The sequence below is a fragment of the Micropterus salmoides genome, unplaced genomic scaffold (assembly GCF_014851395.1).
Source record: "Micropterus salmoides isolate LMB-PRFRI ecotype aquatic unplaced genomic scaffold, ASM1485139v1 Ms_hic_scaffold_10, whole genome shotgun sequence".
Taxonomy (NCBI): domain Eukaryota; kingdom Metazoa; phylum Chordata; class Actinopteri; order Centrarchiformes; family Centrarchidae; genus Micropterus; species Micropterus salmoides.
Genome location: NW_024040041.1, coordinates 11,417,745 through 11,442,528, shown reverse-complemented (window position 1 = coordinate 11,442,528; position 24,784 = coordinate 11,417,745). Strand labels below are relative to the sequence as shown.

Below are 24,784 nucleotides of genomic sequence, written 5' to 3'. Positions count from 1 at the left end.
TTTTGAGCATCAGTGAAATTTTTGTTAAAAAGCTTCTGCGTAATTTCTCTCTTATGTCCTTAATATAAAATTAATATAAAAGAAGGGCAGTGTGTCAATGCATGTGTGAGGTTGTTTTCTGCACCATTCGTCTGTATATGCACAATACACACATGTTTGTATAGCTTTTTGTTGAGTGTTTCAGTGTATCGTATAAATAATTACACTATTTACCTGTTACCTGTATAATACCCCTAGCAGTAGTGTTAGGAGATGTGTCTTTGTCCAGAGTGTCCAAACATGAACCCTTAAACGGCTTGGCCCTGCTCTTGTCCTCTTCTGCTTTTTCCCTTCAGGAACGAGAAATGTTAAATTTCTTTTCCCCAGTTCTTTGCCATAGTCATCCACCCATGAGTTATCATCGTCCCGTAGTACTGGAAAATATTTAGGGCTGCTCGATAGACCCTCACCCGCTGCACATGTCCTCGTACCTGCACAAAACATTTTAATTAGAACAATGTCACCGTCAGCCCCGTCGTGGAGGTCTTTGAGGTTGTCTGCGGTGTTGTTTGTTGTTCATCTTGCTTGTCCTCAGGACCAAAAAGTTTTCTTTTGATCCCTACATAGCTAACATAAGGTTTATACCATCTGAATAATTTATCAATGTGTGAGAAGATTTCAAGGGTTCTATCCCATTCTCCCCACTGGACCACAAAGCCGGTGCTAAACCACATCTCCCACTCTTTAGACGTGATGGGGTAGCCTTTTTGTTGCTCTGGGGTTCCCATCCTTGCCTTTTGAATGATAGAATCGTCCTTGCACAATCTAAAAAATATGTAGGATTCTGGGTCGTAGACTGGGTCTGTTTCTACACGATAGAGCTCTCCTGGCACAGACCCGCACCATTGTGTGGTATAGACTCCTTTTGAAACACTCATATCTTTACAGACTTTGTTTCTGAAGTAATTCCAGTCTTTGGCTGAAAAACTAATGTGCGGTGTGCTTTCACAAAAAAAATTTCATCAAGCTCTCTTGTATAAAGATGAACTGTTCCGTGCTCAAACAAGAATCCCGACATTCTAAAATCTTCCACCGCCCATTCAAACTGAGGCGCCCAAGCCTTTCAGTCCAGAAAATCAGCCAATGTTGTTGGGGGCGTCTTCTTTCTGGGAGCCATACTCATTGCAACAGGATCTATAATTATACGTCGTTTTGGAGTCATTACTCCTAATTGATCACCTGCGACGTCCATGATTGTGATGCTGCAAAGATGGCGCTGTTGTTCTGCACGAAAATAGCTCTTTCCGATACGGATTTGTCCCAAAAATCGTTTCGTCACACTGTTCCACGCTCTCGTGGTCAGATGTAAGTCAAAAAACTAGCCCGCTATATATATACACACAACCATTGCTAAAGCCACTCCCAAACATCCGCTTTTAGAAGATAACACCAGACATCCCGTATACACAAACTCCTCTTTTCACACCCGTCTTCACCTTTTGGTGATCGACCCCCACCCCCACTAATAGAGGATGAGGCCGGACATGCCCTAATACACACCCCCATGTCTTTGTTGTTCAACCTTGCTATGACCCCAATCTTTCTTCTTTTTTTTTTTTTTAATTTATTTATAAAAAATTTTTTTATTATAAATTGTTTTTTATGAATTCATTTTTTATATAATTTTAAATAATTTTTTTAAATAATTTTTTATATAATTTTTAATTAATAAATGTTTTATTAATACATTTTTTTATTAATCAAAAATGTATTCACGTGCACGACTGTTACGTCCACGATGCGTTTGCACGTTCACATGCACGCGCTTTGCTGGCCTTTATTTACTACTAGCAAAACAAACTCAAAAGTTATCAAACAGTGGTCGGATAAAGAGGAATTCTGTGGGAACAATATTAAATGTTCAATTTCAATACCATATACCAAAACAAGGTCGAGGGTGTGGTTAACTCTCTTATACCCAGAGCATTAGAGAACATGTCTGCATATAGCATGGGTAGGTCCAATACGTATTAAATCTCCAACCATGTGAGTGTGTCAATGTCAGTTTATCAAATGGCAGCCGCTCTCTTTTACTGCATCTAAATTGCCCTTCCCCCCACACTAACGTACACTGCTCCATCTTTAACACCCAGCTCACTCTTTTCTTTCCTCCATCCATACACCAACTGAGCCAAGCAGTGCATTAACAATACCCTGCCCCAGAGAAACCATCCACTACCGCACAAACAAACACACACATATGCAGATTTCCCTCACCTCCTACACAAAGTCACAGTTGCTGTTTCCTGTACTCAGTCTTTGCTCTCTTTTCCGGTCTTGATTCATGCCACTTAGCATCTGACTCTCATCCCTCTGCACTCCGTTTGCTTACACACCCACTATATCCTTAAATATATTTAATATGTCTTATTTTCTTGTGGTCCTCTGTTTTGAGGTCTTCTAGTTTGGGTATTTTGATACTTTATTCCCTCTCTTGGAACAAAGTACAAGAGGTCTGGCTATCTGTTTTATCATATCCCTGTATCTCTTTTATCTCTTCATTTTCATACAGGTGCTACTTGAAGCATCTTAACATTAGCAAATCATTATTACACCAAGTTTGAGATCTGGCTACTAATAGCATAAGCAAAATGGACCATCACTGCAAAGACAGGACAAGAGGATGGTGCTGTGTTTGTTCCTCTCATTTGCTATGTAAACCCATCAACCAGCAGCAGCAAAGCAGGCAGACAGAATACACCACTGTCCTATTTTTTTTGTTGTTGTTGAAACTCCTGAAAAGCTGAATTTTGTAGATTCACTTCATTGCTTAGCACATCCAGCATTTTCTTGTCAGGAGTAGAACGTCTGCTGTATTGTACCTGTCACAATGGACAAGGAGAGACTCATTGTTGAAATCAGGATAAAAATATCCTGATTTCTATGACCCATGGCCCTGACGTTATAGTGTTAAAAATGACATTGGCTGGTGAGACCTAGCTGGAGGGGCTGGACGTTCAGATCAGAAATAAAGGGATGTAACATAAAAGTTTTCTGAATGAAGGACTTCAAATTCACTCTATATAGCATATATTTTATGCATAAATGCTGGGTGCAGCTTCCTGCATGGTCAGATGGTATTCGTTTTAAGAAACAATGGCATCAACACTAACCGTGTTTTGAGATAAAAACAAAAGAATTAACAGATGTTTACAATGATTCCCTTTGTATGAAATTAAATAACTTAAATAACTAGACTAGAATTACTTCTGAGGGTTCCTTTTATATTAATTTACTATGTTTATTACGAATTTGCTGAAATTTACTGGGGGTGTGATGGATTTTGAAGGTACGCTTTTCTGCACATACGATGCAGCAAGATCTTCAGTGTCATTGCATTTGCTTTTTTTAAAAACTCTTTAATCAGCTAAAGAATCTAAGTAGCTCAAAATGATGCTTTAAAAGCCAGCTGTTTTAATTGAATGGTTGAACGTTTTGGGAAATTTCTTGCAGAGTTAGATGAGAAAATACCACTCCCATATCTATACTGTATATAAGGAAGCTACAACCAGCAGCCGATTAGCTTAGCTTAGCATAGCATAAAGAATGGAAACGGGGGGAAACTAGCTAGCCAAAAATCCACCACCAGCAACACCTTTGCTAGGAAAGTACTACCCTCGAGCAGGGACCTTTTTTGAGTGTAAATTAAACACCCCAAACCTAAATTTAGACCCTGGTCCCCATGGTGGAAATGCAGTGGGTTCCTCCAAAAGGTTCCTAGCTCCGCAGTATAGTTCCTGTGGTGGAAATGCTGCTCTGCTTTCAGATAGAGCCAGGCTAGCTGTTTCCCTCTGTTTCCAGGCTTTATGCTAAGCTTAGCTAGTTGGCTGCTGGCTCAAGCTTAATTTTGTATTGACAGATATGAGAGTGGTATTGATCTTCTCATCCAGTTCTCGGTGAGAAAGCGAATGGACATTCCTTTAATCATAATACAGTTGCATTAAAAATCTAAATGCTTAAAAGCCAAAGGTTTTGGATGGTTATGGAAACTGTAACTAGACTGAAACTGAAAATATGCACCTCTAACATGAGCAAGTTGATATTGTACAAAAGGGGATCTAACAGTAATGCTTTCTCTTCTTCTTTCCAATTCATCCCATTCTCTTCCAATCATATTTATCTTTCCTCTTGCCCTTTAACTACCCTCCCATTCTGCCCTATCTCTCCTTCATAATCCCATAACAACTCCACCTGCAGAGGAACCGTCGGGACACCTGTAACTTTGACAAGGAGTTCACCAAGATGCCGGTGGACTTGACGCCAACAGACAAGCTCGTCATCATGAACCTGGACCAGGACGACTTCCTCGGCTTCTCCTACACTAACCCTGAATATGTGGCTCCTGCAAATTAACACACATTTGATCACACTGATGGACTGGTAGAAAACATGGTTTCAGAGCAGTTAGGCCAGCAAACTAGCACTAAAAATCTAAATCACTGAAATTATTTTGTGTTTGTTCTGTAAATGTTTGCATTGCTTTGAAGCCACACTGGGGTTTGTCCAATATTTCAGCATAAGGAACGTATCAAAGCACCAAACTTGCACAATATAATGCATACAAAATATTTTGAAGTATTGCATCAAAACTGCCCTAGGTGTCAAAATGTGTTTTTTTATGCAGGACAAAAGCATGTGTGGCTTTTAATGTGAAACAAAATTCTAAATGACCAATTACATACCAATTACACATTGCATTGATATGGGCAGCCCAGACGCCATATGCACCACCCTAGCCTTTCTTGCCAGCTGATCAAGTGCTCCCTTTTCTTAATTTTACGCCAAATAACAATAGATTTTGGTTTGCTGCTCTGTTTATGGAATAAGTCTGCTTAAATCCTACAACAAACTATAATACTATACATTCTTTAGTGTTGTTCCACAAGTTTAGCTGCATCATTGTGACATTTCAAATCAAACCATCTAAGGAGAAATGAAATGTGACGTGGCATAAACCCAAGTTAAACAAATCAGAATGGATTCAAGCAGTGGTTTTAGTCTCAGTCCCTAGAGTGATTCGCCTGGTGCAGTTAAAATGCCATTCATGCGTAATGTTGAAAGCATCATTGTCTTGGATATGTGCTTAAATGTTTTTAACATGGCACAGTCATTGAAGTCTTAATTGTGAGGCTTGTCCCCTTTCCATACATGGATATATGCTTGTTTTCCCATGATGATCTTGTTACTCTCATCACTTTTGTAAAACTGTATAGGAGTAAAAATGATGACTTCCTGAAGCTAACAAACTGCATCCCACATATGCATCCATAGTATCAGTAGTATATTCTGCAGCCGTTGAAACAGGCATGAGTGTGCAGGCTTGGCCTTGGCTGTTAGCATCTTAACATGCGCCCTGAGGAGCGCTGTGTATCAGTCCAATTTGTGTGTCTTGACCATTGTTGCCTCTTTCAGCCAGCCTGTACACTGTCATGAGTTGCGCTTTGGAAGTGCTGACACACTCTCAGACTGAACGTCTCACACTGGGCCATCACAGAGGAATATGCCTAATGAGCACACTTCACAGGCTGTCAAACCTTTTCGTCTTTCATTTTCTTCCATTGGCTCTTGCCTTCTCTTTTCTCCTTTCCCTCTCATCCCCTAGTTGTCTCTCCTTTTATTTATTTTTTTGTTTTGGCTCTAATCCGTACTTCTGACAGGGCCTCATTGGGAGCCTAGAATGAAGTGGTGTCACGGGGTTGGCAATGCGGCAGTCACTAGTGGAGCATACACACATGCAGATGTATGTACAGAGAATGAGGAGCTGCTTTGACAACCCCCAAATGAGCGATTTCACAAACAGCAATAAGAACAGCAATGCTGCTTTTCTCAGTTATTTATTTTGCACTTCTTTCTCCTAACCCATCTGTGTATATGTGTGGTAGTGCTCTTTGTGTCCATGTTTTGATAAATATCCATATGCTAAAGTGTGTGTGTGTGTGTGTGTGTGTGTGTGTGTGTGTGGGGTTTATAAGACTTCATTTGATAAAGCCAATTATTTCAAATTCAGCAAATCAGCTTTCTAGCTTCAAAGCACATTACATTGATATAATGCCAACAATCACTGTGTACTGCACACACACATACACACACACACACACAGCCATACAGTCCAATCCATGACTGAGGGTTGGAATTATTAGGTGAAGCGTAACAAGGCGGACAATGATGAAATGTTCGCTCCTGGAGGCACACAAGACATATACTGTAGGTCCATTACACAGGCCTAGAATGTTTTTCCTTATCAGCACAAACAGTACCCTCATGTATACTATATACAGTATATACAGTATATATATATATGGTCAGCATACACAGACACACAGCATCCTTCCTAACTCTTTCACCTTTGGGGAAATTACACTGGATCTGACAGTCATGTGCTTTTATTTAAATGTTGTATAATATAAAGTATAATTTGTGTGTTGGCCTTTCTCAAGCGTAGAGCTGTATATTGCTCAGGTCAAGGATGTAATATCTCCTGAGGTTAATCACGCCTACTCTTAACATCTGCTGTTGGGAATTGCGGACCCTGAAGCATTCAATAGCACTTGACAGCTATGTCTACCTGTGTGTGTGTGACTGAGTGAATGAACGAGTGTGTAATTGTACATGCATTTAATTCAGATATGTTAGGTAGACTACTGTACAATTTAATATATATGTCTTTCTTTAAGTCTTTTAAGAATACTACACCTGACCAAACAGCACCAACTTGAGAGAGCTAACATGAAATGAGTTCGGCTGCCGCATCTACAGTAAAATATATATAAACTTGTTTTTTTCCCCTCGTATAGCTCCTTTCTCAATGTTTTAAGACCTGTTAACATAATCATTACCAAATTCCTTGTTATGGTTATGTTTGGTGTTCCAGATCAGGACTATAAGGAATTATACTATGCATGCATGTGATGATCTCTCTCTTTCTCTTTCATATCTTGTTCCATATGATATGGACTTATCCTATATAAAGTGTTTATTGATGGACTGGTCTGTGATAATTCTTTTATTAGACATTAATAGGGTTTATGTTCCTTAATTTATGATAAAAGTACATCTCATGTTGTTTCCCATTTATGAAATAATATACAAGGGCCATGTTTCATTTGCTTCATTTGTACATATATAAATATTTTTCCAGTCTATGGGGTAAGAGTCTTCCATTTCCATATTGCATTTATACACAGACGTGTATGTGTTTAGGTGTAAAATGACAACATTTAGACATATATATATGAGTTGCAAAATAAAACATGCCTGAAATATACAAAATACCTGTTTAACCTCCCACCCATCCACTCACACAGTTTTATAGGTTCTGCTGCAGGGTGGAACAGTATTAGCCTAAAAGTGTACCAACTCTTAAATGTCCTTCTTCCTTCACTCCTTTCTTTCTCTCCGACCTTTTCTTTGATCATTTTTTCCTCTGACCTTTCCCTATCCTCCTTCCCTCTTTCCTCTCTCACTCTCGCTTCCTCATTGTCTTTTTTCTTACCTCATTTTCTTTTCTCTTGACCTTTACCCCTCACTATAGACTTTTTTTCTTGGCTCACCCTCTCCACCATTTTCCTCTCCTTTCCTCTCTTTAAGATCCATTTCACTCCCGCTTGTTTTTATCCTGTTAGTATAATTAAAATTTAATGCTTGCCTCTTGAACTTATTTCTGCTTTGATTTCATCCAGACTTACATGCTAAACAACAAATAGGCCAAGTTTAACAATAACCTGAAGATAATTTACAGTTTTTACATGCAGAGAACAGCAAAGATATTGCAAAAGAAGAGTAAGAATTTGTTTTGTTAGATAGTTTACTGATAAGAAAATGTGTATTGTGATGTTTTCAATTGTAGAGTAATAAATCATGTTGAAAGATCACATATTGTTTCGTTTCCAGTCAAATGTGCTTTTCATCTGACTAATGTGGATGTATGTGCTTCTTGTGTTGTCCTCTTATTGAAAGTTTATATCAGTTATTTCTACAAATTTAAAATACTTCTGGATTGGGTCGCACCAGCTTTTTATAAACCCATTGTTAGTTTGTGTGTAAAGTCCTTCCTACATTCTTAATAGCTACTAGCTAGTTTCAAACAAGTGATTTCTTGCACCATTAAACTTAAGAAATGGCTCAGCTAGTAGATTTTGTACTGGGTAAATCAGTTGCTAGGAAACATTTGTTGCGCTGTCCATTCAAAGCAATGTAAATGTAAATGCTCTGTATTTGTATAGCACCTTTCTAGCTTTCTGTAACAACAGTTAGCAGGTGTATTTAGTAATAACTAATCTATATAACACTAACAGTATGTTATAGCTAAGTTTGAATTTACAAATAGTCACTGCCTCCTCTCTTCTTCCTCCTTATCTGGTCATTTTCAGGCCATATTTGGTGGAACCTAAACTCTTCAGTGTTTTGAATTTTCATTACTAGAAAAAATTATTAAATCAATCCACAACTTAAAAGGTTTGCTCTCAGAAGCCCCCCTAAATATGCATGTGTGGTAGGCCTACTAGAGGCACAGGGATTAATGAGCTACCTGTTCATGGTGTGTTGTACATTGTGCAGGTTGGAAACAAATGTAGAATAAATCTGTATTATTATGCATGCTTTTCAGTTGGCAGGCTGCCGTCATTGCTATGTTTCACATTTATTCCAGCGTGCACACACACACACACTTCTATATGTGCATCCCTTTTGGCCACGCTTGGCTTCATCTGCCTCTGAAAATAATAATAATCAGACTTCTTATAATGACACCATCAATATAATCTTCAGATAATAATAATCGTCACAGAGAGCGTTAGATAAGTTGGAGGGACAGAGGGAGTGAGATGAAATGTAAAACAAACATGAAGATCGTCAAGAAGGACAAATACATGATGGTAAAAAAAGAAACAGGAACTGGAGAACAGGAACACAGTGGGTTGCAAATATACTGCTGCACTCCCTTGCCTAGATGCTTGGCATATATCTACATAGTACTATAAAACACTGGCACACATTTGTTCCATGTACACAGAATACACACAGAAAATTGTAGAAATACAAACATTATGTTCAGTCCTGCCAAACAGTTACCTTCCCCCGAAGACAGTGACATTTTCCAAATAAGCCTAAGTCACACATGCACAAACACACATGAACGTGTGCCGCACAGCTTAGAGGCTGTATGTACAGTCAAACAGCACCTCAATTTACTCCTGACTACTAGAGAGGGAGACATTCAGCTTTTTAGATTCAATATTACACAACTACTAGCCTTAGCCAACTAGTAGCCACATATTGCTAATTTTACCATTCGCCCTGCTTCTCCTTAATCACTGTTGCTACGGCCGTGAAGCTTTCTCAAATGGCACATATTGCAGTTTACACTGAAAACTGTGGCAAATTCACCATTTGAAATGTTTTGTATTTTTTAAAATAATCAGTCCTAGACTTCAGAGAGTAAATACAAAAGCAAGCTTCTCATATCTAGTTAGACATTGATGTTTCTGAACTGACAACTGTTGCCAGCAGATTTGATCAGTTGTAGCTAGCTAATTAAGCTAGCAATAACTTCATGGTTTGGGTTGTCTTTGGGTGACTTTTAAATGTGTTTAGCTGACACGTTTTAAAAACAAGAACCTGTAAAAGGGTTTTGAATATGGATTTGATGGCTACATACATGATATCATTAAACACATGATTACTTAAAGGGGCTATATGTAGTTTTCAGTGACCAAATTGCAACCTGGTGTGTTCTCATACGCGTGCCCGAACTCATGAGCAAACATAAATTGACACACTCCAAAATACCAAGAGGCTGCTTCACACAACATGTTGGAAACTCATTTAAACTCCCACTGCAACATCCATCCATCCATCGTCAACCGCTTATCCTGCATACAGGGTCGCGGGCCCACTGCAACATTGCAGTAATATTTTTATTAACTTAAAGTTAAAGTTAAACTAATCCATGCTCATTACATGACTCTGCACTAACGGCATTTAGCCTATGTGATACATTGGCGTTAGCTCCCCTGGCCTTTTCAAAAGCCATTTGTGTATCTTTCGCTCAGCAATGTCAGCACACCTAAATGTATTAGATGATAACAAAATGATTAGATGAAAATTGTTGCCACACTTTATAAACAGCTAGACCACAGTAAGTAACATGTGTGTTACTTATGTGTCTTCCACTGTGAAGTTATCTGGCTCACGTAAGGGGACAGTCCCCATTTTTGGCAGTCAGTCCCCGTCTGGAGATGTCCCCAGAAATGTCTCCATTTTTAATTGTGCATTAATAGACCTGAAATCATATTTTATGTGGCCAGAAAACCGGGCAGCAGTCTACCGGCTGACATCTCAGTGGCGATGTGCTTATTTTGGCCAACAGAGGGAGCTATTCGTTATAGCAGCTTCATATCAATATTCTTTTCTACCAGTGTTTTCACTTTATTCATTCTGCCGCTGCTAAAGGAATGACCAACCGCTACGAAAATTTTATGCGGTCAAATATGAATGTGCAACCATTAATTTCACTTGCACTCGCGGGTAACACTAGCTAACATCTCCCCTGGGCTTCAGACTCCAGTCTGGAAGCTGAGCAGGAAAGCAGTACGTTGTTTGGTAGCCATATAACTTTAGCTACATTTATTGGAAGTAACATTAATAATAAGCCGCATGTCATTGCTGCCTATTTGTCCAGTGTTGAGGACATCCGGCACAAGCTTACATTAAACTGTTCTGTACACATACTGCATGTCCTGATAGTGTAAAGTTTTCAGATAAGTCTGAAACACTGGTTGTTAGGACAAGAAAGGACAGTGGGGGGCATGGAGCTGAGGTTAGAAAAGCAAGTTAGCGATGCAAACCTATTTTCAACAAATAAATGTAAAAAGCTAACACAAAAGGCAAACATGCACAATCCTATCTATAATGACTCTGAGATCATATTAACAGGGTTTCCCTGCCATTATAAGGTTTAAGCTGGTGAGGCCCAAAAAAGCTTGGATGGTGTGCTATGATTATAAAATGAGTGTGCTGCTCATGATAACTAAGTTAATTACTTTTCACGGATCAAATGGTTGTAGTTCCTCCCAACTCTAACAAGTTTAGTCCACAAGTATGTAAAATTGCATATTTTTTATTGGAAAAGATAAAATATTCTTCGAGGAGGACCCCCAACCCCCTCTATCAAATACTTTTATGCAACATGTGATACATGCTGCATTGGTGTTTTAAATGAAGATTCAAAGAAGGGTGCACTTTACTAAGCGCAGGGGGGGGAAAAAAGAGTTTCATCACAGCTGCTACAACTCCTTCCTAAGGAGAAAAACTGCCTACTACTTGTTCACGCTAGTTTTAACTAAAACTACTGTGGAAAACTTGGCCAAACTACAAGAGACCATCCCCCAACACTGCTGGTACTCAAAGACTGGCAGACGAGCTGAATGGTTTCTACTGTAGGTTTGAAAAGCCCAGAGTCACACCTCTCCCCCACTCCAACGCCATCTTCAAACCTTCCCCCTCTGACCCCTCACCTGCACTCAAGATCTGTGAAGAGGACGTGAGCCACCTCTTCCAAAGGCAGAAGATCAGGAAGGCTCCTGGACCTGACGGTGTCTCACCATCGTGCCTGAAAATCTGTGCGGACCAGCTGGCCCCCATCTTCACTCAGATCTTCAACAGATCACTGGAGCTTTGTGAAGTTCCCTCCTGCTTCAAACGCTCCACAGTCATCCCGGTCCCAAAAAAACCCTCCTGGCTCCCGCCAGGGGTGTGTGCTCTCCCCACTGCTCTTCTCCCTCTACACCAACGACTGCACCTCGGGGGACCCATCTGTCAAACTCCTGAAGTTCGCTGACGACACAACGGTCATCGGCCTCATCTGGGACGGTGATGAGTCGGCCTACAGACGGGAGGTTGATCAGCTGGCTCTCTGGTGTGGTCAGAACAACCTGGAGCTTAACACGCTCAAAACTGTGGAGATGACCGTGGACTTCAGGAGGCGCCCCCCATCACCATACTCAACAGCCCTGTGTCGTCTGTGGAATCCTTCAGGTTTCAGGGATCCACTATATCCCAGGACCTGAAGTGGGAGCCCAACACTGACACTATCATCAAGAAGGCCCAGCAGACGACGTACTTCCTGCGTCAGCTCAGAAAGCTCAACCGGCCTAAGGACCTGCTGATCCAGTTCTACACAGCCACCATCCAGTCTGTTCTCTGCTCCTCCATCACTGTCTGGTTTGGATCTGCCAACAAAAAGGACAGGAGCAGACTATAACGGACAGTCAGGACTGCAGAAAAAAAAAAATATATAATCGGTGCCAACCTGCCCTCCATTCAGGACTTATACATTTCCAGAGTCAGGAAACATCACTGCAGATCCATCTCACCCCAGACACAACCTGTTCGAGCTCCTCCCCTCTGGTAGGCGCTACAGAGCACTGTACGCTAAAACCAACAGACTCAGGAACAGTTTCTTCCCACAAGCCATCATCTGATTTCTGACTCATATACTGTATACCAATACACCTACCTCAGGTCATAGGTCTTGTTTATTTTTTCCAGCATCCTTTGCACTATGCTCCATCACACTGTGTACATGTATGTGTACTTGTATATCATATCCACCTTCAACATGCATATAATGAGAATAATAGTTTACTCTTGCATCCTTTGCACTCTGATCACTGCACATTTGTCAATATGTCTATATTGTTTTGTTCATAGTGTGTATATTAGTGTTGTCTACTCTGTAGTTTGTGTCTATTATTATTATTATTATTATTATATAAGTAAGCACATTGTGAGCAATGTACAATCCTCAAATTCCGTATGTGTACACATACATGGCAATAAAACTGATTCTGATAACCCAGAAGCTTCCGAGAATGAAGTGAATCCATAACATCACTACAAACATCTTTTCAAGCGAAGTGGAAGCTGGATATGTAGAAGAGTGAAGGAAATAGATGAGGAAAGGTAAATAAATTATTATATAGTTGCAATTTATTAGAATTAACAATTTGAGAAAAAAGGAAATAAGTATTTTAACTTTTAGTGTACTATTTATTATAAAGACTGGAAAGGAAGTAGGAAGAGAGAGCGAGAAGATAAAATTAGGAGAGTATAAAGAGTATTATGAGGAGAGCGTGGAAGAGTGAGAAGCAAAGACAAGAGAAGGAGTAAGAAGAGTGACATATGAAGAATATAATTAGGCTGTGCATAAGGGTGTCTTTGCTCACCACACTATGCATCACAATCACAGATTAATGGACTGCACAACTGACACAGAAGCTTTGTGAGCCAATGTACATGTGCTATGACAAAATGTGATGCCATAGTGTGTAACGTCTTAGCACCATGGGCAAATACTTTGGTAACACAGAACCTAGACAAAGGTGAATATATATGACTCAGAAACTGAACATACTGGTAGTACCCAATTTTATCAGGGAGAAAACACAGGGAGGCAGGCAGGGAACAGAAAACCAAGGAAAAAGCAGAATAACTGATAAAAAGGAGAAAAAAACCAGGACACTCACCGTCAGCCGGGCTGCCACCACAACAGGGCCCCCTCGGACACCTCCCGGCGGCCTTCCCACTGGACTAGGTGGGGCTTGGCAGACAAACGTCGGGGGGAGGAAGTCGCACTGGGGTCCGGCTGGTGGGGGTCCAGGGTCCAAAACAAAACAGGGAATTCAGGGAGGGCTTCAGGACTGGGAAAGGTTAGGGGAACGGGCAGGGCTGAACTGAAGACATGGGCTAGACAGGGTGCCAGAGGGTAGAGCTGGGGGACCAGGGGGTCCGGGCCGAGGTCCCGAGAGCGGAGCAGAGGGACCAGGGGGTCCGGGCCGAGGTCCCGAGAGCGGAGCAGAGGGACCAGGGGGTCCGGGCCGAGGTCCCGAGAGCGGAGCAGAGGGACCAGGGGGTCCGGGCCGAGGTCCCGAGAGCGGAGCAGAGGGACCAGGGGGTCCGGGCCCGGGTCCGATCTCCGGCGGGGCAGAAGCCGGTCGACCCGCCAACAGGGCATGGGGGCTAGCGGCCCTAAGGGGCTGGGGATTGGGAGGGACAGGCTGGAGGCTAGCGGCGCTAGCAGGTCGGGGATCAGGGTCAGACTGGGGGCTAACCGGCTGGGGATCAGGGACAGGCTGGGGGCTAGCGGCGCTAGCAGGTCGGGTATCAGGGTCAGACTGGGGGCTAACCGGCTGGGGACCCGGGACAGGCTGGAGGCTAGCGGCGCTAGCAGGCTGGGGACCTTGACCAAACTGGGGGCTAGCCGGTTGGGGATCAGGACGGATAGGCTGGAGGCTGGGGGCGCTAGCAGGCCGGGGAACAGGCTGGCGGCTAGCGGCGCTAGCAGGCCAGGGACCGCTGGGGACAGGCTGGTGGCTGGCTGTGCTAGCAAGCTGGGGATCTGGACCAAACTGGGGGCTAGCCGGTTGGGGGATCAGGAGGGATAGGCTGGAGGCTGGGGGCGCTAGCAGGCTGGGGAACAGGCTGGGGGCTAGCGGCGCTAGCAGGCCGGGGAACAGGCTGGAACGGCAGAGGGCTGGAGTTTACAAAATGTCTTGCCCACTTAGGCAGCCGACGCCGCAGCCATGGCCTTACGGCTATCTCCCAGTGAGCCTGTATGAGGGCAGCTTGGCGGGATTCGTGGTCAGATGCCAACTGCCACGTAGACCACAGCTCGGCCAAGACATCCAGGAACATGTCCCTCTCTGCTCTTAAGTCTGCTGGGTCCATGGGTGGCTTGATCGTTCTGTTATGAGGGTGGTGTGGTGTGGGGACAGAGAGGACCCAAACGCAGCACTCAGAGGGAAGGAGGTTTACTGAGGGGAAAAAGGGGTAGAGGGACTGGAGTGGAGGGAGAGGTGGATGCCGGGGAAACTCAGGCACGGGGAACCAAGGGGACTGGGGACCAGGGAGCCGGGGAACACTGGGGCCGGGGAAGCGAGGAGGCGAGGGAGAACAGGGAGGACGCCGTGGGGGAAGTCCGAGGAGGAGAGGACCGGTGGATGAGCCCAGCCGACTGAACGGAGAACGAGGGTGAGTGTACCTGGGAGGGAAACAGACAGAGAGACAGGGTTAGAGATCACGGAGACAAAGCACAGGGAAAATGTGAGAAAACAAGAAACACGAGAGCCTGAACGTGGAGGTGGCACCGGGTATGGAGCAACGATGATCAAGCAAGAGTGGTGTGGAGAACCAGGGTTGAAATACAGGCAGGGATGAGGTGATTACTGGCAGGTGTGGCAGGCTGACGAGGTGGCCAATGAGGTGCAGGTGCGGGTCGTTGGCTGGGCTCAGGAGCAGAGGGAGAGAGAGCACACACACAGGGGAGAAAACACAGGGAGGCAGGCAGGGAACAGAAAACCAAGGAAAAAGCAGAATAACTGATAAAAAGGAGAAAAAAAACCAGGACACTCACGGTCAGCCGGGCTGCCACCACAACACGAGGCAGAAGAGCAGACAAGCTCGGGTGCCTTCCAAGCAGCCATGTGCTGAATGTAGCTCATCAATATAACTTTTTGTGAACCGACCAATCATAGCCTGGATGGGGCGGGACAATTAAAAATATTGACAGATAGGTGTCATTGACACTGGGGACGCTGGGGACGCTTTTTCTGTGAGATTACAACCCCTTCACACACAGGCAATAAAAAGTGACTTTAAGAACTACCTATACCCCCTTTAAAGACTGAGCCTAAAGCTATATGTCACATATCTTGGGTAACATAGGCTTGGGGTGTTGGAATGTAAATTTCCCAGAATCCAATAAAGAGCAGGGGAGGGCCACTAATATTACACTAAACTCTAAAAGTTTTTATGTAACTTATAACTGGACAAAATAATGTAGTATAAAATGCTCTGTGGCCTAAGTTAGTGAGCCAAACATGCTAACAATTGCTTTTTGCACATTAGCGCATTGCCTAGTTATGGTTGCTAAGCTATGATTGGGCAGTTGCTGCTTGGGGACAGGGTTTAGCGAACAGTCATTAGATGTGTCATTTTGTTTATGAGGCTCTGCACTGATTCTGTGGTTTACTAACTAGCAAAGAAGCTAGCTGATGTTGTTGATGGGAGAAACAGGATGAAGGGATGATGGGGGCTGAAGTGAACGACAGCAGGGCACTGCAGCACACTGGAGAGAGACATGAAAGAGGGAAACTCACAAAAGCAAAAGAATCTCTTATTTATTTCATTCAGTGGATCTTAAAAACGCTCAAGAGGGGAGCATGACGGTGGAGCTTATTGGATTTATTTCACACTATCTCGCTCACTTTCTCTCTCTTTCACTCTCCCTCTTTCTCTCATGCAGCCCTACACACATTTTCATTAGACAAACATATTAGACACACTTTCACACCCACAGACATGTGCCTTCTCAATTAAGATACATTTCTTTCCCTCTGTGTCTCCCCTTCATTCACTCTTCACTTCCTCTCTCTCTTAATCAAACAATCTAACTGTCAGTCCTTGCCCAATCAGTGTCCAACACACACACTTACACACATTTTCATTATGCACGCACATTAGAGACGCTTGCACATGATCACTGGCCTCATGTGTGCCTAAAAATGTCCTTTTTTTCAAATTACAGTCCCACAAACACACAGGATTACTTCACATTAGAGCGCCACCAACAGAAGCTCTTACTTTAACTAGATTTCAAAAAAGTAAGTATTTTGGAATTTCAGAAATTCAGTTTTTTTTCTGCTGCCAAATAAGGCAACACACATCTGAAAATTTCTCACTTTCAGTGTACACACACACACTCCTTTTCGTAGGGCTATGTCTTTAAGTCATAAATCTCTGTTTTGACATATTAGCATCACACAAGAATCATGCCACATCATCATACATCCTTTCTCTGCTCTGGAGTCATTCCCATCTGGTAAAACATATAAACGCTGCCAAAGACAAGATTACACATAAACTGGTCAGTTAGCGCAAAGGTTCTTGTAATGTAATGTAAATTGTAAACACGCTCTTTATTGTTAGAAACACATGTCTATATCTGTGTCTATGCCATCCTTGAAACTGTGCTCACTCTTTTTGTAGTATATTTGTGTTGACAGTCATTTTACTCGTCCTCCACCTCTCTCTTCCCCTAAACACTTTATCTGTCACTCTCTAATTTCTTTGTGGTTTTTTCAGTTTCCTCTAACTTCCCTCTTGTCTTGCCTGCCTTTCTCCTCCTCCTCTTCCTCCCAGTCTCTGAGCTTTGGCCAGAGGCGTGAGAAGGTTCCAGCTCAGTGAGCAGAAACCCTGCAGTCCTCCTCCTCCTCCTCTCTGCAAGAACCACTTCCTCTTCTCGTCCTTGTGTTGTACAGCCAATAACCCAGGAGAGGAGAGGAAAGTGAGAAGTGGAGTGAGAAACAAAGACAGAGAGGGCAAACACGAGACACTTAAGTATGTTCAAACTGCATTTCCCATGATACTTTTTCCAACAAGGGCCATTTCATAAGCCAAATGGTAATCAGACTTTTAAGATAAGTTAACACTGTATAGTTCAGAAAAGTTGCTGTCAGCAGCCTACACTCTACTTCTTTTCAGAAAGAAAGAAGGCGATGTTTCAGTGATGATGAAACTGCCCAGAAACAGATGTACCCCCAGGTTCATTCAAATCTGCACCACCTATTGGCAAGACAAGTAACAGCAGCTGCCGTTTTCTGGTGCAGATGCGTTGATTTGCGCCATCAACAGATAAGAAAAATAATGGCTGCTACAATTATACCACCTGTAGAATAAGTGTGGGTGATTAGCTGCTCTACATGTGTTTTTGTGTCATGGTGGACAGAAAATGACACAAAACATAAGGTAAATAGCCGCATTTATTCCTCTGTCTTATTTACGTACTTGTTTTACATCTCATTGTTTTACATCTCATTTCCGTAGGAAAGTAATGCTAATTAGGTTTTTCATCAAACCAAAGAAGAAATGTTTTTGTTTTCAACATATAGATTTCATTCCACTATATTCACTAAAGCATGATTCATATGTTTCAGTTTATGTTTAGGTACTCACAGCAATTGTTAAATGTTGTAATCCTTAAGATTTGATTTCATGGTGTGCATGGCACAAGTAGTTTTTCACACAAAGTTTGTTACCTTGCTGCGTAGTTGGAGGTGTGCAGCCTGTCAACTGTATCTTTTCATCTAACACTTCATCTCACGGAGGCTGTTCCTTCTTGTTTAAATACACTATATAATATCCACTGACAAAATGATAAAAGTGACCATAGTTTTGTTTTGTAGGCACATTTTTTTGATGACTGATCCCAGTCAGCGCTAACTGTGGTGACTTCACAATAAAAGCCTCCATGTGTTTTTTTAATGAAATTAGGTAGGATTAGGCAGCCAATCTGAATCAACACAGACTTCACCACTGACACCAAGAGAGATTATCAAAAATGGGTTTAATTGAGTCTTATGGATAATAACTTTTAGGTAAGGGGAAGACCACAGGTGTGGTTAGCTATTAACTTAGCACTAAGACACAATCTGTTTACTTTATAAACAACTTAGTAAAAACTTTAGTAACTTAAACCACCACCTCTCCCTAACCTCAAGAAGTACTTGATTATTGAGTATTGCCTACACCTGCATGCAACAACAACCCTGACCACTTCCTTACAATTTGTGTACATTTAAAAAATGTAAAACTACCTTAACTGGAAAAAAAAACATTAAACCTAATCCAGGCAGCATATACATTCCCTCAAAAAGTTTTTTGGCAACACATATTGGTACTTTATAAACATAATTTCTAGGAGACAGGGTTGCCCTGATTCGTCACTGGCTTGCTTTTTCTCTCGTCCATCACTCCCTCTCTCTCTTTCCCTCTCCATCCTTTCTTCTCAGTTCTCCTTCTTCTCTTCTCCCTTTTCACCACCTCTTTCCCACTCCTCACCCTTTTTTTCATTTTCTCTCCACTCTTCCCTCCTCCACTACCACCATCTCTCTATCTCACACACACACACACACATCTGCCTTCCTATCTTTTTCCTCCCTCCTCTCCTCCAATGTCATCATTCCTCCTCCTTCCTCCTACCTCCTTTCTCTAGTTTCCTTCCTTTCCTCCTGTCTCTCACCAGAGGTGAAATGCTGTACTTCTCTTCCTGAAGTCATTTCTATGTTAATGAGTCTCCTTGTGAGATAACACAGGCCTCAGACACACACACACACACACACACACACACACACACACACACACACACTCTGGCAGAGATAGTGAGAAGGATGATAGGACCTGTCACTGCTCTCTCTATTGATCTGTTCATGCAGTTATTTAATTATTAGCTATATTAATTCTTTCTCCTTTTCTCTCTTCGCCTTACTCATTTGTTTGTTTTTGAACACTTTAAATTCTTCTATTTCCTCCTTTGTTGATTTTGTAGTCTGTCCAAGAACCACCTGTTCCATCAGCTAAACAGCCAGCCGCTCTGTCAGTCAGCACATCACTTGCACCATCTTTAATTCACTTACAGCCTGATAGCCAGTCAGTAAATTAGCCAGTCAGTTAATTATGGCACTTAAACACTGAACCAGATTGACGCCAACATACAGCTAATCTGAAAATAATGTAATTTCTCAAAATACCAACACATCCCCATTTCACTAAGCATCATTGTCCACTCGTCTGTCTTTTGTCAGCTTGACAAACATGCACAGAAGCATAGATAGAAAGAGAAAAATAATTGTTTCTTGTAGATGCGCTTGGGTGTGGGTGTGTTCATTCATTTACACACAAGCACGCACAGAGAAATTACAGAGCCACCACTGATTCTCATTTATTAATGAATATGGGTCTGCATGCTCAGAGTGAAAGAAAGAAATAAGCTACCAGTAAATAAACACATCCAAATGACAATTAGAGAGGGGGGGGGGGAGCATTTATTCATCCCTGCAGTCATATCATTTGTATTGGTCTCCAGTGAGTTGACAGCCTTCCATCCATTGCTTTTTAAAAGGCAATACAATGAGCTTTAAAACAGCCAGATCTGTTCAGCCGCCTGCGGCACGCGCGCGCGCGCGCGCACACACACACACACACACACACACAAAAGACACTTACACATGTTCATATGTGCGCACCCTTGCACAGAACAGAGTCACGTGAACATCTAAGATATAAGACATAAACAGGCACACGCTTAAGCCTACTGTACATGCACACACACTCGTGCATCCATGTGCACACACCCACTCCAGCAGACTATGTTAAGTGAACTGTGAAGCTCAGACCGCCTTGTGTGGAAACCTTGCTGGAGTGAAAATCATTAAAAACGGTCCGTGGCTCTTTAAGTGGCGTCTCTGCTTCTCTCCCGGGCGCGATTCTTCATGCATCGCTTGCCAATCTCTCTCGTCCCCCCGCCCCCCTTCTTTTACGCTCTCTTCTAATCAGTGCGGTGCAGGGGCTGCTGGCGGAGGGCGGAGAGGAAAACAGAGGGGACAACAACGCTGCGCATCGAGTCAGCACCGAGGAAAGCGCCACAGCGCGTTCCGTCCTGCATTCAGTACCATGGACAGCTCTACAGACGCTTGTCTGTAAAACACTGCTTAAAAGCTAAATGCTGTATTTAAGACATTATAAGCGGGTTTATGAAGAAATCTGAACTACATTACTGTTTATAACACTCTGGTGTAGATATACTATACACTGAGTTTGACCATCATGGAAAACATGCCCAGTGCTTTGATGCTGGGGGTCTACCTTGCCTGACTACAGAAACATAAAGACGTGTCTCTGATAATATCTCGCTGGATCACTATGCAACACCCTTCTACTGAAACCTAAAATATTCTCTCCTCTGGACTGAGGCCCCCCATGCTTTATACTGACGGCGTTGCGGCGGTGGGTGGGACGTACAGCTGTGACTGCACATGATTAGCTCCTGAAGGGCGCTGTCACCCACGAGCCCAATCCGAGCCGAGCAGTGCGGCCTCAGGCGGAGTTTGAGGAGACGCGCGGTTAGTTTTAGTTTATGTTGGTTGGACCGAGAGGAGGAGGAGGAGGAAGACGAAGAGGAGGAGGAGGAGGAGGAGGCGACGGCTGTCATTTTTTTCATTTGTACCAACGGGCACGTTTCTCGGGAGCAAACCCAGGCGGGTGTAGCTGTCCTACAGGCTCCATCAGCAGGCGTCTTCGGACAGTCTGTCCCGGTGGTGGTTTGAACTTAGGTGGTGAGAGAGAGCGAACACGGCCGTTTTGGAGGAGGACTGATTAATCCCGTTTTGGTCTCATTTTTTGGTGCCTATTTAAAGCCCGTTCAACTTAAATACCCGTGCTGCGTGTCTCTTCACTGCAGATCATCATTTGTATTAGCGGCTGCGTGTTTGAACGAGTTTCTGTAGCCTATACTGTGGACATCGAGGAGGAAGGAGGAAAAACATGTCAGTGAGGCAACAGCTGGAGTGGAAAACACACGACGGATCTCAGTCAACGTCCAGCCTCTCTTCATAGCTGACGTATGGGCTTTATTCTTCCGTCCATTCAGTCATCAGCAGGAAACCGAACAAGACAGAATGAATCCACTGTGACGCCTCATATTTTGGCGCTAAGGAGATCCTTCACCGGTCAAAAAATCCAGCGGTGAGTGAGGGGTGAGCCGCCTAAACAATGATGCTTTAGTAGAAACACATTCTCTCCCTTGACTTATGCTGTGCGGTTACATCAGTCATTAAAACATACTAACCCCCCTTTTTGTTGTTTTAAAGATGGAGTCCCCCCACGCAGACCCTGGCTGTTAATGGTTAACAGATTTATAAGGGGGCTGTTTTGGGAAAGCAGCAGCAGAAGTTGAGAAGGGAAGAGGAAAGGAAAGAAGGAAAGAAGGAAGGAAGGAAGGAAGGAAGGCGAAGAAAGGAGAGATAGAGGGGAAACGCAGCAAAGAAGAAGAGGAGGGAGAAAGTCTCCGGTTAGTGGTGGAAGAGGCGGCTCTAACGCAGCTCGCCCTGCCTAACCCCGGGACTAATCAACGGAAGGAGGGACGGAGAAGCACAATGTGGCATAGCCGTCACCCTCCGCTCTGACTGAGTGAGGCCCGTGTCGGGTAGTCTGTGACAACCGGTGGTCGTTAAATCTCCGGTTTATGTGTGTGTGTGTGTGTGTGTGTGCGCGCGCGCGATGTGTATGAGGGTGGTGGTGAAAACCGGTTTTTGATGTGCGAGAAAGTGACGTGCAGCCCTCCCACCTTCCCGCCCTTTGCCACGAGCCTCTTCAACTCAAGGTACAAGGCAGCCAAGTAGTCCTACTTCATTTATTTGCTCCATGCTTATAAAAGTCGCCACCTTTACCCATATGTTCTTCCTATTTGTAATCATTTTTTGAGTGCCTGTCTGTTGAGCCCCTCACCCAGACTCTTCCAAGTCTCGCGGGATATAGGCCCTAAAAGGAAATAAAAAGGGTGAATCTAAAAGAGAGGAGGAGAAAAGCTCAAGACAAAAAGGAGCCGCCTATATGAAGATGCTGATGTGTGACCGCGGCGTCCAGATGCTCGTGACGACGGTGGGCGCGTTCGCCGCCTTCAGCCTCATGACCATCGCCGTCGGTACCGACTACTGGCTGTACTCGCGCGGGGTCTGCCGCGTGAAGAGCAGCGGCGACAACGACACGAGCCGCAAGAACGAGGAGGTGATGACGCACTCCGGCCTCTGGCGAACCTGCTGTCTGGAAGGTACGTGATCGGTCTGACTGACTGGCTGTCTGTCTCTCTGTCTCTTCCAGCGGTCTGCCTGCCTCCGTTTCTGTGTGTGTGTGTGTGTGTGTGTGTGGACATCTCTCTCTGTCTCTCTTTGTGTTACTGTGTATCTTTTCACTTGTCTGTCTTTTCCTAGTGTGTATCCGTGTGTGTTAAGTCTTTCTCTGTCCCCATGTGTAGTTGGCTAAATTCCCGAACATCTTTCCACACACACACATATAACACACACATGTCTCTCCTGCTGTCTGCCTCTGCCTGTCTATCACCAGAGGAGATGTGTGTGCATTTTCCTGTGTGAGTGTGACAGCGTCCCAAAATCCCACAAACTCTGCTGTCCTTTCCTGAGTTCACCCTCTGCATCCCTTCCTCTGCACCACAATACAATAGAATAGAATATTCATCGATCATGCCTATGGTTTGACTTCTGCTCTTGTTGTCATCACACTGCATAGCTGAACTGTAAAAATAAAGCGCTAACAGGCACACACACAGACAGCTGGCGGTGTTATTAGCCAGTCAGCTGCACCACTAACAAGTACCTGGATCTGCACACTGTTGCCAGGACTCCTGCGCATGGTGTTATTAGGAATTTATTCTTTTGAAGCCATCTTGTTGTGTTGTTGTTGGGAGCCAGGGATATATAGATGTGTGCAGCGGGGCGTGGCCTAGGTTGGTGCTGGGATCAGATGTGCATTTGCCAGTCACTACAACTGAGAGGCACCTGTGGATTTATGCACACATTTCCAAATTACACCCTGATTTAAGTCATAAATCTCTTCGTAAGAAACTGTGACATGACTGACCTGAAAATATTTAGAATAATGTGCTGGGCGGGTTTTTTTGAATCAGATTCTAGTGGCCATTTCAAGAACTCCATCTCCCATGTTCATCACACAGGTGTGGTGGTTGTTGCTTGTTCCTGTAGCATCAGTGCCATTTTTGACTCCCACAGTCAGCCCCACCTGTCATATTTAATTCTGACACACAATGGTCTAGCTTCACCTGTAAGAATGCAACATTTGTGCCAACTTCATTGCTTCCAGTCAGAAGTACATTCGAGTTCAGTAGTACCATTTGAGCACTTCTAGCACTTCTTGTTTGGCCTATGTCCTTATTTTGCATCGTTTGATTACGTAAGTGAGATGATAAAACCTAAAACTCAGGTTTACTGTCCCCATTAAATCATTTTTTCCAGCAACGCTCATGTTACTTGGCTTCAAATGCACATTCCCTTGTCTGTTGCTTCACATGCCTTGACTACAGTGTTGGATCGGCTCTCTGGTTCATGCAGCCATCTGATGTCCTATCCCGTGAACTTGGAAATCGAACCAAGACCAAGATAAGGGTTGAAGGGCCAGGGATAATTGGAGCAGATAGACAACCAAGAGAGATTAGATCAATTTGAAAGGGTAAAGCCTTTTCATTTGAGATCACTTTAATTGGTAAGCAGTTAAAGCGTACTGACAAAGTGAATGAAAGCTCTAATATCTCAAGAGAAATCAAAGACAGAAAGCACTGGTGACTGTGTTTGTGGGGCATTTTGGGGGCTCTGCAGATTTAAGTGCATCATCATGGGAAGACCTTTGAGATTGCAGCGTTGGTGTATTTGTGTGCATGTGTTAACTTTGGCTTCATGTCGTCCTCTGCCTTTCCTGGTGTCTTCTATGTGGAATCTCAAAAGAAGTGGAGATGCCACGATACCATTTTAAAATGTAGCTTTTTTATGTTTAAGAAAGTCAAATCACAGTTCCAGCCAAATTCACAGAAACCTACAAAAAATGTCTCTAAACAAGGCTTTTTTGAAGATATTTATTGATACCTGGCCATCTTTGTACTACTACGATTGCTTGTTGGCAGTATCATTATTATCATAGTATCGTTATTAATACATCCCATAGGACTACACTACAGATTCTGTACTATGGGGTATATTAAGAACAGGCAGCAGTTGAAAACCTGTCCACTACAACAGGCCTGCCACTGAAAGATGACATGATTGGATCTAGATAATTAATTTTTTGTTTTGGAGGGGGATCTCTATATAGCCTATGTGTATGTGAG

General features: G+C 43.3%; 2 protein-coding genes across 2 annotated transcripts in view; both read left to right on the top strand.

The window, feature by feature from the left end:
* Nucleotides 1-7,910, top strand: part of prkcbb (protein kinase C, beta b) — a 116,502-nt gene extending 108,592 nt beyond the window's left edge. The window contains exon 17 of the mRNA XM_038696249.1: nucleotides 4,237-7,910. Coding sequence (XP_038552177.1) covers nucleotides 4,237-4,392 — 156 coding nt within the window. The 3' untranslated portion in view covers nucleotides 4,393-7,910. The remainder of the gene's footprint in view (nucleotides 1-4,236) is intronic.
* A 13,194-nt stretch (nucleotides 7,911-21,104) lies between these two features.
* cacng3b (calcium channel, voltage-dependent, gamma subunit 3b) overlaps nucleotides 21,105-24,784 on the top strand; it is a 33,675-nt gene continuing 29,995 nt past the window's right edge. Inside the window, exons 1-2 of the mRNA XM_038696226.1 lie at nucleotides 21,105-21,615; nucleotides 21,741-22,699. Of these exons, the coding sequence (XP_038552154.1) occupies nucleotides 22,483-22,699 (217 nt within the window). The 5' untranslated portion in view covers nucleotides 21,105-21,615; nucleotides 21,741-22,482. The remainder of the gene's footprint in view (nucleotides 21,616-21,740; nucleotides 22,700-24,784) is intronic.